The 15,539-nt window shown below is 40.0% G+C and overlaps 1 protein-coding gene across 2 annotated transcripts in view; it reads left to right on the top strand.

Moving 5' to 3' along the window:
* LOC145445307 (uncharacterized) overlaps positions 1-15,539 on the top strand; it is an 18,524-nt gene extending 2,985 nt beyond the window's left edge. For both annotated transcript variants that reach the window (XM_080323498.1, XM_080323499.1), the window contains exons 2-9: positions 2,994-3,069; positions 3,428-3,628; positions 7,828-8,070; positions 9,757-9,969; positions 10,790-10,895; positions 13,126-13,274; positions 14,621-14,772; positions 15,320-15,539. In XM_080323498.1, coding sequence (XP_080179624.1) covers positions 3,021-3,069; positions 3,428-3,628; positions 7,828-8,070; positions 9,757-9,969; positions 10,790-10,895; positions 13,126-13,274; positions 14,621-14,772; positions 15,320-15,511 — 1,305 coding nt within the window. In that variant the 5' untranslated portion in view covers positions 2,994-3,020 and the 3' untranslated portion in view covers positions 15,512-15,539. The remainder of the gene's footprint in view (positions 1-2,993; positions 3,070-3,427; positions 3,629-7,827; positions 8,071-9,756; positions 9,970-10,789; positions 10,896-13,125; positions 13,275-14,620; positions 14,773-15,319) is intronic.

Raw genomic sequence — 15,539 nt, 5'->3', positions numbered from 1 at the left:
TTCAACCAAATTTGGTGAGCATCGTTTCTATAGACAGCCTAACACTTTCATGGGGTGAACAGAAAATTTTCAAATTTTTCATCATTTATTGTTACATAATAAATAGAAACTTTCTTCTCCTGTAGCAAAGCGGTTACTGGCTGGAATTGAACCAAATTTTGTATGTGGGCCTAAATTAGGTAACCTAACAATTTTATCAAGTAGCCAGTACGATTTGAGAAAAAAAGTCATTTTTGAAGAGCCCTTATACTCACGCGCACCTATCTATCTTCAGCCACGCTCTTAGCCCAGAACTGAATCGCATACGATTTCCCGCCACACTGCGTGCAACAGAATTTCCAAACGGTAAATACAGTACATTCTGAGAACCACGTGATTCCACAGTTGGATAGTCGTAGTTTAGCGTTGTTTCACAGGCTTCCTGTTGAATGGTGGATAGAAAGACGAAACTGCTAGCAATCGCTGGATTCGGGGGTCACTATAGAACACCTGAAATGGCTCGAGAAAAAACGCAAGGAATTTTAGATTGTCGTCAGCACATATTATGAAGGAATTGCTTCAGTTACGACAAGGATAGGCTACTTGTGTTGTAATCGCCAAAGAAACATAATATAATCAACAACAAAAAATAACAACGACTATTGGAAGACGGTTGGTACCGGTAGCCAACTGCACAGTGCACACACAAATGTACCTGACTGGAAGTAGTCCGTTGAGCGCCGGCAGCGTACGCCTACTTACTGAAGCAACGCACGAATACAATCATGTAGTGCATCGATCCCAATTGTACCGCAGTAACAACATTACAGTATTAAAACCGTGGTTCCCGAAGTTAAAGTGCATGTGGCTCCATAGAAAAACTACATAGACAACTCTCGCGGCACCCTTAAATTACGTTGCATGTGAAATATTTTTCACGCGTAATGCCATAGATGAGTGCGACGTGCGTGCATGTTTCAACAAACATTATGACTGAAACGACGTTGCATTGTTTACAAACATACCCGCATTTCGTCGGTAATTGTAAGCAGTCGAAATAGAGAAGCCATGTTCTGTTCATAGTAGCTATGAAGATGTAAATGACAACTTAACACGGATTACTTTTGCACATGAAGTACGCATTGGAAACAAATGATAGTTAAAATCCATACAATTTAGGTGGGAGCAGCGCTTTAAAAACCTGCTCGTTTCATAAATCCACACCTTATTTTAAATATTTATGCAATTATATCCAAAACCTCCATAAAGATCCACAACACACCGTAGGATCAGTGGCGGTACACCGTTTGGGAATAACGGATATAGATCATATATAGAGGCATCTATAGTTACAGCATGATCCAACATCGAGACGAAAGCGATTAATAAGAAGACTCCTCATCGCCGACCTCATTACTACGGTAGTGCATTGAAAAGCCCAGACTGAAAGTGAGCCGTGCTATAAGTCGGCAGCAGAGACCACGATGGGGACGCATGGGAGTGAGAGACAATGAAGATGGCTGCGAGAGAGAATGATAAAGACGTTCCCAACAAGACAATAAAAGCAAAGACCAATGAACTTTATGCAATTCATGTCGTGGGGCACAAGGCCTAGAAAGGCGATAAGCCCCACTGTGTTGTGCCTATCAATACAATACAATACAAATAAGAAGACTTGAAGAGAGCAATGAATGATATAGCACTATACTGGTTATTCTGACTAATTGCTGCGATTGAAGTAGTTGATGAATAACTGAATCTGAAGTCTAGGTTAAGTTATTTAACGAAGGTTCGAAAAAATAACCCAATGAGTAGTACTGAACGTGAAACCTGGAACAACTGATCTACTGAAGATTCGAAAATAAACTAAAGTATATCTATACAGCGTCGAATATTTTAGCAAGGTTCTGACCTGGAATTCTCGGCGAGCTTTTATGGAGTCATCAAGAAAGGCGTTTGATTACTTGAGAAAATATTTTTAGAAATCATGATAAGTTGACTGACGTCGTATTATTGGAAGGAATGTTCACTGATGTTCCAGATTGTATCTAAATAACCTATTATACGTGTCAAAAATTTCGAACCGGTATATCGAAGAATGGGATATACGATATACTGCCAGACTTGTACAACTAGAAAATTTTCAGCTTTTCCAAATTAAATTAGAATTGGATTACTGGCATTTCGCTCTAATTCAGTGAAATTAGACAACTAGAATTATCTAGTTGTCCAAGTCTGTATACTGCTTTTCCAGAACCACTGTAACTCCACACTGCAGGGAAGCAATTAGCCTAGTGATGTGATAAAGAAGCCAAGATATTTATTTGCATTACACACTTCTGTCAATTGTCGGTCAAATAAATGAAATTTATTCGAAATTCAAATATCCCAATTGCAATGACTTCCCGTAATTATTCTATGTTAATTCGTTGACAAACTCAGTGTTTTGATTAGATAGGGACTGTCTGCTTGCTTGTTTACACACTATTCATTTTCTTCCCTTCACAAATACCTCACCAACGTAACGCGACCATTGTGTAAAAAATAACGAAATGCAAAACTCGTCTTGCAATATATTGGTATATAGAGTTTGTGTTTTCCAAAACTTTGACTCATTGACTACTCATTGTGACGTGGAATATCAAGTACTAATTCAAGGATTCCTTAGTTAATTGTAACATGATATTTCGTACCTATAGTTTGCCGAGCGCAGATAGGTATGCATAAGTCTTGCAGCTGCACTTCAACGAGATAACTAAAGTAATTATAGGCTGTTTTTACCAGGAAATATTTTGTGACGTTTATCTTTTATCCGAAGGCTATTTCAGCTCATCCGCGCGATACCATGATGTTTGTTGTACATTATATAGAAAAGGATTGGTTATATCTACAGTTCTATCACAGAAAGGTCTATAAAGTAGCAAGTTTACACTAAAATAGGCTATATGTCGGCAGCGTCGCCACGTTTATACTGTATCAATACATTACTACTACTATCGTTTTTGTTCAACTACAGACCTAATAGCTTCAGAAAAAGCACAATGCTTGCTGCGTTGATATTGCTGTCGGTTGGAATCATCGAGATACAAGGTGGTATTTTGTATTTTCGCAATTATATATCGTATATCTTCTGGAATTTGGAACTCAACATAAATAGTATTGCCGTAAATGATGTCAATTTTCACGCTTAACCACGAGCCTTTCATTACAAGTGCAGAATAAGTTTCTACTGAGTTGGATGTATCCGCAATGAGTGCATCACGCACGTTAAAGTGCGCTAATCGGAATTATTCCACTGTACTGAATAGTGTATACTCGCGACATTCCATACTCAAATATTAACAAATAGGGTCACGGCCAGTAGGGAATTCTTTCCCCATTTCCTTCATAATATTTTTCGTTGTTACATGTACGTGTACGGGCACGGGTTGATGCTGTTTGTTTTCAGCCGGAGGCACGCCTATATGTCCCACCATAACAACGCCAGACTGGGGAGAAGTGTCCTGTTCGAACGAGAACAACGTTGGCAGCAGGTGCAACTTATCCTGCCAAGCGTACTTCGATCTGGTCGGAACTACAGGTGACGCCATCGAGACATCGTGCGGATTTGACGGAATGTGGTCGACCGCAACGGAATTTGAGTGTGTTCGTAAGTCGAAACATGCATGGGTATTCAAACTCTACAATCCGCCTGTCATAATGCAGTACTGAGATAAGCATCCTCTCCGTACTATTTAAAGTTAGTTGAACCGTTACAGGAATTCCCACGCCCATTCCAACTCTCCCGGTAGCTTTACCTATTATAACAGACCTGGGCAAAGTGCTGCCCGCGGACCAAATGCGACCCGCGGAGCCATTCTGAGTGGTCCGCGAGAATTGCTTGGAATTAAATACATAAAACCAACTTTTTATTGTCGCCACGTGGACTAAACCCATAGGCTGTATAAAGTGAACCGAAAATTCGTTTACTTTCAAGCTTGTTCATTAATATGTCGGGATTACGCAGCCTGCGTAGGCCTATCTCGCGTTCGTAATCCAGATTCAAAATAAAGTCAATGTAGAAAATTATTATGCTGTAGCAATTAAAATCACAGGAAGTCACCAAACCTTCTTTGTTACCGTTGTCACATTAGGGTACGCATTACACGGTCTGGCTGTGCGTCAAGTTGTTACGGGATACGTTTCCAAATCCCTAATTCGCAAAACAAGTCAATCAGTGCCCGTGATTACTATGTGTCATCATCAACCAAAATCGATGACCGGACATGTCAAAAATCGCCGGCAGCTGAAATTCATAGATGATTTGGAGCACTAAATATCTGTCTACTGAAGTCACGGGTAAACCCGTCTTTTTAGTAGTTTGTGCTAATCAGGTCACCGTGTCCAAGGAGTATAATTGAAGTCGGTCTTATGACGGAAACTAGAAGAAATGCACTCGGTCAAGGTAAATTTCAGAAAAACTGCGAGCTTTCTAAAAAAAAGGCTATTTCGCCAAACTGCTCACTGCTCCGAAGGCAGCGATCAAGACCATAAGCTTTGTGGTATCTCAAAGACAGTTTAATGTCTTGATAGGAAAACGTCGGTAGGGGCTTAAAGATAGTTCAAAGTGTATCATGTTTAACATTGACGCCAAATGAATATTTTTTTCGGTAATTAACCGTCACTTTCTCTTTTTCTAATATCAACACATCCACTGTGCAGCATTTATAAGCTCAAAGCGTAATTCAATACTTTCCATTTAGAAATAAAATTAATACCCTTGAGAATACAGCTAAAATTTTTGACTCGGCCCGACAATGTATTTTCTGCTTCTCATTTGGCAGCGGAGGAAAATAATTGCCCACCCCTGCATTATACCCATATTTATCTTCCATCGGTGTGTGCCTGCTTTCTGATTTTTCGGCGGTGATATGGTGTTTATCAAAATACAGTATGTATAAAAGTATACTGTGCCCCCGGGGTGGAAATCCAATAGCGATACCATCTTTGGCATCAACGAGGCTGTGATTTCTTTTCTTGCTGTTTCGTTCGCGATATCATCACATCGCACGATACACCATGCAGCGGTAATATTACGTCGGCGTCTGGAGGTACAAAGCTCCGATACCGCAATATATAATATGATGATATTGTCCAATTCTGTGCACTTTTAGCTTTTCGATTGACTCTCGTCAGTAGGGAACGTTATATAAAGCTAGGGTTGCATTTAAAACAAACATGTTTAAAACAAGGCCCTTGTTCAGAACATTTTTCATATATTTTTAAATCCATGGCGTCACGAATACTCGATTGTGACGTCATAGTGGATTGCCATTAACAATTGAAAATATAGGGCAGGGGTCACCATCCTTTTTGCAACCACGGGCTACTTTTGGGTACTGATTGAATCGACGGGCTACCAATCTACCATTTACTCCCGCCGTTTACATGTACCGGACTGAATTTCCGCTGTGATATTCATAGCACTGGGCAGGAATCACATTGCGGGAAGACTTCTGAGTCTTTTAAATCACAACATCTCATTTCAACTAGCTAGCCACCAAGACTTTTTAAGAAATCGCGAATTACTTCGCACCATGTTTGTATGAATTATGCAACAACAGTGAGCTCAAATTTTAAAATAAATCATGTCATACGTAAGACTGGACATCATGTTATCTGTTTTTATATCAGCCAGTGGAAGGTCTGGCATTCCATGCTATCAACTAGTGCGCTGTACTCTGGTATGTAACTTGACACTGTAACTCTGAGTGTTCCAGAGGTTCATTAGTGAGGCGTGTTCTGTGTTTCTTTTTGATGAAGTCCATGTCCAGCAAAGGCTGATTCACATCGATAAGTTGAACCAAACACGCTTGCAACCTTCATAGCTGCTGCGCGTGCACCACTGTACTTTACCGTGTCAACAAGACACCAAAAGTTTGTCGCAGTCTTGTGGGCTTTGCGATGGAGGTCATTTTGCGGTGTTACAATTTCAATGTCGAACTGTTCAGCATCCAGACATGACAGATTTCATTATACCTGACACCAGCATCTATTACAGAAAGTTAGAAACATGGTACTAAACTGCGTTCAGTGTAAGAGAGACAAGCTGTGTCAAAAGATACAATACGTAATAGGCATACAGATATTGTAGATCTGCTAGCACTTGACCGCTATCTGCTACCGAATAGTGATGTACCACTTTGGCATTGTCCTGGACGTCGAGCTACCGTTTACGGAACCCCACGCCATTTCAAAAAGACCGTGGATGGCATTACGTCATGTCGCCTGCATTGGCAGTGCGCCGTACTCTACGTCTTCGATATCTTGTGATTCTATTACATGTTGGTATATTACTAATTGTAATTGAGTTTGAGGATATTTGATATCATCATTTTAAGTGTTTATATATATATGTATTGTCATTTGTAAGTTACGTGTTGGTATGATTTAAACAAGAATAGCCAAATCAATCAATCTATATATTTAAAAGATCGCTGGTAATAATATGACGAATATTGGTAAATGCTGCTATTCAGATTTTTTTAAAACAGGATCGCGGGCTACTCATCTGGGCCTCGCGGGCTGCCTGGGGCCCGCGGGTACCACGTTGGTGGCCCCTGATATAGGGTAAATATAGCTTCTTTGACGAAATATCTACGAACGATAGCTGTTGAACCGACTATTTTGAGGGTTCCAATCATCCCATATCGTAACGTCGGTTATATCGGGTGGTAATTGTCAGTAGGCTCAAACAATATATTTTTGGAGAGTATTTACGCAATTATGGAATAATTTTACTACTTTAAAAAAAAAAACAATTTTGTTTTTTAAAAAGGGCCTTTGTTTAAAACACTGTTTAAAACATGTTTTAAACAAAGTGATTTAAAAAACCATTTGTTTTAAATGCAACCCTATATACAGCAGGCCTAAATTCGGTTGACCGAATTCGACATTTCGTTGTGGTGTATCAATAATTAGTACACAGACAAACGGCACATACCACCGAACAGTACGGTACACCAGGGACAAATTCGGCTATAAAAATAACCGAATAGCAACACATCACTAATGAAATAATCCTAGATATGTAGAGGATCGACTGTTATGGCTTAATGTTTGGTTGAAGGTTGAAAGAACCTTTAGAACAAAAAGACACCGACCATGAGGACGCGCTAATATGAAAGACTGATTGCCATTATTATACAGATGGCATACAGCCGTAGTATTTTAGCGATGTTGGCCGATGGCACCTACAGAGACTGCGAAGATGGGGTAGAACTTTCATCATCTTGCGATTTTATAATTTGACTTGCCGAAATGTGTTCACAAATTATTTGTTGCAAACGGTAATATCTGCGACCTAGCCTACATACTGTCATCTTCACGTACATTGGTAAATTATGTTGTTCGCATCCATCGCGTAGATTGCACGTCCTTTCGCGATCCAAGTAGCATAGATTTCGTAGGCTTACCACCGAATTCGGCATGTTGAATTCGGCACTCGGTGAATTTGGTATTCGAAATATGTTATGAACCCAATGCATCAATATTGTATTAATAAATAGGGAAATGAATGTTTCACTGAATATGAGCGTAAATTGTGATACATTGCAGTCGGATTATTCAAAATGTCGAATTTGGTATTGGTGAATTCGGCACTCTGCGTGAAGGCTATGTATTAATGTATCCGGATTATTGGTGACACTTAGGTTGCGGTTAGGTATTAGGTATCAGCATAATGGTAGGTTAGGATTAGGATTAGGACTAGGGCCACTGCGATTAAAACAATGTCTCATGGAGGATTTGCTGTGGTTTTAAAACCTTGTTATCGACTATCTGTAAATACTAAATGCAATATCCTTGCAGCTATCAAATGCTTTCCGGAGCAAGTGTCCCCGGAAAACGGCGAGGTGATTTGCTCGGCGAACAATTTCGCGCAGAGCGTATGCGTCTTCTTCTGCAAGGAACATTTCGACATGGTCGGACTGAGTGCGGCCAACAACGCACATGCGATTTGCAAGGACGACGGAGACGGTGACGAAATAGGACAGTGGGTCTCTTCGGACGGATCCACAGACTTTCAACATCCTTTCCCGCCGCAATGCCAGCGTAAGTGTCTGCGATACGCAGACTTGGACAACTATAATTCTAGTTGTCTAATTATACGCACTCTGATTGTACAAGTTTCGCGTTAAAGGAGCATGCGTAGTGCATTTTAAAGTTTAAACTATGACGTGATCTCTAATCAAAGTTATAAGTGTGAAAGCCACGGATAGCAGCTAGAGGATTTTCGAAAAATGCACCATTGCACTCTAATAGCTGCGGGTCTATGGTGAAAGAATGCGTGCAAGAAATCCTGAACAATGATGACGCATATGAACGAATGATCACGATGCCACAGCTGCAACGCCAATGGGTTGCGAGTTCTAGTCCGACCGAGAACGACTCCAGAATTCCTGCCTAAGTGTTGGAGGTTTATCTACGCTTCTCCTCGCCATCTCACCCGTGTAGGCGGTGCCTTGTAAAAGCCTAGAATTGGTGCTACAAGTCTGCAGACACGGAATCAAATCGAAGACAATCGGTCCATAGTAGTCGACAAACACCCTGAATAATACAAACAAACAAACTATACCGCACAGATGCGTAGATGCAGATAGAGCAAAATTTCCAGAAAATCTTCAAGTTACAGTTCAAGTTACAGTGGCTTTCTGAAGAAAATGGCTGCTACCAATATTTGTTTCACGTTTATATCTTCGAGGAGACGCCAGAAAGTTTAAAAAAGTATCAAAATTTTCCATTTTTCACTTTGGTAGGAATTAATGACATGGTACATCTGTTGTAACGTCATACTCCATAGTTTAATACAAATAACTAAAAATTGCAAAATTTCAACTTTATTGGGCATACTGTTAGTATTTTCTTTTACTGCGAAAATTTACGATAGTGTCTGTCTCCGTTGTAAAATTTCATTATATCGCTTCACCGTAAATCAAAATTTTGTATGAATTAACGTAAATAATTCACTCAACGTTTTTTAGAAAGCCATCATCCAGGCCTGTGTTTTGCTGATAGTTTTATTGACGTAGGTCTACCATGCTCTGATTTATGGAACCGCACAGCAAACTTTGAAAAAATTGAAATTTTGAAATTTCAAAATGAAATTTCTCCAAGATAAGTTGCACGTAATTTTTTAATAAGCAACATATAGGACTGTCCTAGTACTTCCTAAAACGTCGTTGGATCAGAAAAGGCGCATCACAATTTTGAGTTACGGTGTTTCATGGCACACTTGTTCTCCGGTCACATCCAATTTCTGTGGGTGCGATTTGTTTGGGGTGTTCGTGGTGTTTGTCGACATCGGTCATTTAGGTCAGGCCAATTTTCTTCATTTTCATTCCGTAGCTGCCGACTTGTACCACGGCTCAGTTCTGGCTTTTATGAGACACCGCTTACACGGATGGTATGGCGAGGCGGAGCCCATAGATATTTAACCTTGTGGTATGAATTTTGAAGTCGTCCTCGGTCGGACTCGAACCCGCAACCCGTTAGTGTTACAGCTGTAGATTATACCACTACGCTATGTCGCCACTAATTTCTGTGGGGTATAGAACTAAAGTTTTGCATATTTTGTTTATATCATAATGACAACTAGCAGCTGTGAAAATTTTATGGTAATGGGGGTAGCCCTTCACAAGATGGTCCTGATTAGGTGCTAATAGTCCCCTCAACTTGATATTACATCGTAATATGAATTATGTGGCGCGCAGTGCTTCATTTATCGCTCTGCTTTTGCAGCCATTCGATGTCCGACCACCATGGAGGCGCCATTGAACGGACAAGTGATCTGCTCCAATCGCGATTACTCTGGTAGTTACTGCGTGCTGTTCTGTCGCGACGGTTTCAAATTTGCGAACCGCAAGGAGAAGATCGTGTTTAGCTCGTGCAGCAAAGAAGACGGACACGACAGCGTCGGAGAATGGTCGATGCCAGATGCGCCGTCGTGCAGGCGTAAGCAATAGACAGAGGGGGTCAATTGGTCATGGTCGTTTAGGAAGCATTCCTGCTTTTTCGGAGTACCCAAATAGATTGTGCCTAACTTGTACTGCTTACTTGAGTGGATGTTTTTGAAGAGCTTCATTGAGTTACAGAACTACAGTATACAAGTGAATGATATATTCATATTGAAATGAACCCGAATATTTTCGGTTGACACTCGTCGCAACTAGTGGAGAATTGGATTGAACATTGTATATCAACAATCGTATCAATATTACAATGATCTTTCCAATTACCTATAGTTGCTCTACTTTCGACACTTTGAATTTTGTTACGTAGAAAGTAGTTTTGGGATAAGTAGTTATCGCAGCAATCAAGTACTTCTATTTCTACTTGTTTAGAGCGGGTCAAAGTTGTCGCCGTCGATACTCAAGAAGAATTAAATTTCTATTCAAGTAGAGATGTAGGCCTAGATTTCCAAGTTAGTAAAAAAGTAAGTATTCTATTGGACTGATAGTTTGCCTAAAAAAACAAAGACTTTCAAGTAGAAGTAAAGTAGTCGGAAATCATAAGTACTTGAAGAAGTAGTGCGAGTAGGCAAAAACTGCTTGAAGCTCTGCGAAAAGTAGAAGTACTTTATTACCAACTAACTACGCTGAGCTTTGCAAGTTCCGAACCAAAATTTGGATGAAATCACAATGTTTGATATCGTATTTTCAATGGATAAAACCAAGAAAAAGACATTAGGCAAATATTCGTTTTGGTGAAAGACCAATAATATAAATTCATAAATTTATCAACTGTGACAACGAAAGTTATGTTTTTATTTTAGAATGTACGAGGGCGGAAGAGGTTCAGTTGGTAGCGTTGATTCACGAATCGGAGGGCGATCGAGGCCAATACCAAGTCGCGACCAGCATGATTGCAAAAGTGTTGACGTATGTCGGATTCCTTTCAACGACTATTGAATTTGCGCATACTCCGTCGTTACTTTAGCGGGCGGGCTGTACGAGCTGCGGACTTGTACAAACTACTGGAATTTCAAAATGCGCAACTAGAACTGGAGCTACTCCCTTTTTATGACTCTCAACTAGAACTAGAGCTAGAACTAATCACATTTTCAAACTCAAACGCGCGTATTAGTTCAGTTGCGGCTAAGGAAATTTTGGGTATAAAAATTTGTTTGCAACCAGATTTTCTCTTTGTTCTCGTGGGTTGCCAATCCTTCCACTATAGCTGTGACTAGGGTTGCATTTAAAACAAACATGTTTAAAACAATGCCTGATTTAAAACATATTTTTATTGTATTTTTGTTTTTGTTTTTCGAAGCCATGACGTCACGAATTTTCTATTGTGACGTCATAGTGGATTGGCATTGACAATTAAAATATAGGGGAAATATAGCTCCTATAGGCGAAATGTCTGTAGGCTACTATTAATGTTGAACCGACTATTTTGAGGGTTCCAGCCATCCCATATCGATATACGTCGGCTATATATCGAGTGGTAATTGTCCGAAGGCTAATACAAGATGTTATTTGGAAAGTATTTACACAATTATGACATAATTTTACACCTTAAAAAAAAATTTTAAGGCCTTTTTTTAAAAACACTGTTTAAAACATGTTTTAAACCAGGGGTCACCAACACGCGGCCCGCGGGCCGCATGCGGCCCGCGAGGTCATATTTTGCGGCCCGCGGCCTGATTTGGAAAAAATTCGAAGAACGCCTAGTGAAGCATTTTGAAATGCTGAAATTGATATTTTTGTTGTTGTTCAAAGTAAGCCATTCTACTGTGCCCAATATCACTATTCCTCACTAGCTGATATACGGATTCGGCATGATAATATCATTCCATGGAGGAAGAATTAGCTGGTATGAATGGGCATATTGCCTTGACGTGCAATGGTCCACCACTGCCGAGACCTGGACCCGTGAAAAACGACTTCGGGCTCTTCAAAAGACCATGCTTTACGAGGAGATCGTTTTCCAGCAGCGTTAGCAGACTACCGTGTCTAGCTAACCCAAATATCGATTCTTTAATCCAGGGGTGGCCAATCTGTGACAGTAGAAGGAAGATTATGCGGCTGCCGACATTTAATTAAATTAGGATGTGTTGCCAGCCGTCAATATGCAACTTGAATTTACGAATTGACTCTCGACAAATCTGATGGGAGGTCAAGAAATAACTGCATGCAACAAAGGGGACTAATAAGAATTGACCCAGCCAAAGATGCAGCACAGCATTAATAACTTCCCTAAGTTTTCGAATACAACCCCTGCATCGGCTCTACCAGTGAATCAGATCACATTGGCCGAAAAGGGATAAATATTTGATATTGATATATGAAACTATACCAATATTTATTGACGAAATTCACTCATGAACCTGAAAAATTTTGCGCGCTTCGCGCGACTACAGGTATAATCAGTGTAACTCTTTTTATTATGACGATTTAGGTGCGCACAGTAAGTCGATATGCGTAAATATATTAGTCCGGAGTGTAGCGGCGATGGACATGGACTGGACAGTCTAACGTGGGTATTTTCCATTTGGCCCTAGTTAGTTCACTACGACTATGTACCGGAATGTGGCCGCAGGCTATTTGAGTAATTGAAATGCGGCCGTGAATAGGAAATAGGTTCGCCACCCCTGTTTTATTTTCGCTACAGAGTGTTGTCAGGTATCGTGCACAGCTAATAGTTCAAAATATAAGGAAATTGATGATCTTGATATTTTTGGTTGGATTTGTGTTTGTCCAATAAAATGTTTTTTTTTTTGTGGAGACTATGCCCGTCGATATGGAAGTCATGCGGCCCGCGGCCTCTAAGAATTTTGAAAAGTGGCCCGCGATTCATTTTGAGTTGGCGACCCCTGTTTTAAACAAAGTGTTTTAAAACACCGTTTGTTTTTAATGCAACCCTAGCTGTGACTAATGCAATAATATATACATTTCGTTCATTGCGTTTGCTAATACCGCTTTATACCGCTTTACACCGTAATATTATGGTTGTATTGCAATTCCATGAGAGTTATTATCACGGACCTATGCGGAATTTTAACTTGTAACTGGATCTTTGCTATGGTTGAATATTAGTTATGGACAATATACACAATACATATGCTGTGTATAGGCTACAGTTACCAAAATATTTCATTACATGAAGCATTCTGAGAAGACGACACGGCATCAATCCCACGTTGCGGGTGAACAGATACTCCTCATCTGTGGACGCCTCGAACGAAGTGTTCACGACCGCTTTCACGTTGAAATCCAGTAAAAGGGAAATTGACGCTATTCCATACCCCGGCAAGGGTGAGTGCATACGTCCAGGTCATAGGCGTATACCATTACCAGTAACAACTGACCAGTAACGAAGCTATTCCACGTGATCTGATTGCGGGACATACTTTTCTCACCATCGTGAAGATAAATCTTTCGGTTTTTTAAAGTATTAGCATTACGCACCTCCGATTAACTTCTAAAATAATGCAACTCATCGACACCTTGAGTACGTCTTAAATTCCCATTTCTACTACCACTTGAAGTGGTTTTGACAAGTCTTGAAAATCACTAATTCTACTTGTAATTGAGTCGAAACTGACGGCGTTACTTCTACTTGGTGGCAACTTTAACCACATATATTGCTACAGTACACCAATGCAGTGCAGTATACTTCATCAACTTAATCAAACAGCACGCATTCTTAATACATTCCAAATATGTGTGACTTTTGCTATTTATCCGAAAATCTCTCGAAAAAGCCCCAGGCGCTTACTGGATCGTGTATAAATGGATCATCATCGTCATCATTTTATTTATCTTTTTATCTGATCAAAACACAATAAGATTGCGATATATCGAAAAGATAGGAGAGTGCCGAAACGACTTGGAGTAGTCTTTTAATCAGACACCCACCTTGGCCTACAGCATGTAAATAAGAGGCACGCACACAGGATTTAAGAACGGATAATATAAAAGGAAGATACGAAAATGGGTGTTGTGGAATTAATGCGTCGTCTGATCATTTTGAAATGGTGATATATGGATCATTTTCGATACAATTTTCAAATCTTATGATATTCGTAGGAACAAGGATCCCGTGAAGTAGACTGCTTATACTTTTACAGAATACTCTATAGTAGCAAAATTACTTTACTTTTTATAGCTTGGGTTTTGCAAAGTAGAAAGTAGTTGTGGGCTAAGTTTACGTCGCTTTGATCCGTGAACGTGTCATGGGAATCAATTTTAAAGTAGTCGCCGCAGGTTAACTCATGATAAAGGCATGCGACCTTCCGACCAAATTTACTTTTTCAAATTACTGACTTGAGTAATGCTCATAATATATCATTTTCTACTTGTATCAAATAGGATGTCACCGGCATTTGGGGATACGATTGTTGATATACAATGTTGTTTCCAATTCTCTTCTATAGTTGCTAACGATCACCTCTGACGCGTGTCAGCCGAAAATATTCGGGTTTATTTCAATATCAATATATTATTCAATTGCATATAGAAGTTATGTACCTTCAGGAATCTCTTCAGAATCAGTTCATCGTATTGGCACTTGACTGAACACATCCATTTTCGCGCCATCATTTGTGCAATCCGTATATTCCTATACTGAGTGAAATTGCTTAAAATCTAATAAAATTTAGGTGCAAACACGACAACGGCCCTTCGATACATGGACCAGAGACTTACGGGAGATCGCAGTGCGAAAATCGCGTTCATCTTCACCAATGAACTCCGAGATTTTGACGCAGAAATGGAAATGAAGGCGCGGAATCTCGTAGAAAGGGAGGTTTCCGTGAGTGCTTGTTGATTCCCTGTAGCGGGTTCTATGGCTCAAAGAGCGTGCGCCAGCACCGCAAGTGCTCTACGTCGGCACTGCAGTAGTGCTGGTTGGGAACTTGCATGTCGCGTCTGTCCGTGATACCTTAAAAACACGAGAACGGATGTATAAGCCAGGGATATCTAGACTAGATATCCCTGCTGTGGAGTAGTGATCAACCCATAACATCGTCCCAAAGAGCAATGAAATAGTTGTGATCAAAAATACCAAATAATCTTTAATGTGATGTATAGAATACTATTGTCTTTTTGGTCGCGTAAAAGGTACTTTCTGTATTATTCATACTGCTTGACGTCGTAATGACTGATACCAGAATACTCAATTCGTGGCTTAGACGAATATTCGATACAAAATGGATCACTGAGGAATTCGTTTTTGTCCAACCCTACTCCTTACAACAACTTCTTTTCTGCACATCCTGTGTTACACTTTTTCTTTAATCAACAATTATGTATCTTGTAAAAAGTATTCTCAATTCAATCCTCAACAATTTGTGTTTCAGTTGTTTGTCTTTACACTGCCGCAAAAGAATCGTGCCCGAACCTGGATCAGAGAGCAACTTGTAAAAATTACAAGGGATGATACTAGGGTCTACGCTCTTCCAAGAATGAGATTCACCAACAAATACAAGGATGAGGTGGCTGCAAAAATCAATGATATCACTATGACGAAGGGTTGCGACTTTTTAATTTGAAGGTCATATAATAAAAATTGATAATGTG

Source organism: Botryllus schlosseri, chromosome 8 (genome assembly GCF_051294905.1).
Source record: "Botryllus schlosseri isolate E-star chromosome 8, Bs_hap1, whole genome shotgun sequence".
Taxonomy (NCBI): Eukaryota; Metazoa; Chordata; class Ascidiacea; order Stolidobranchia; family Styelidae; genus Botryllus; species Botryllus schlosseri.
The sequence above is the reverse complement of the archived record's forward strand: the minus strand, read 5'-3'. Positions and strand labels throughout refer to the sequence as shown.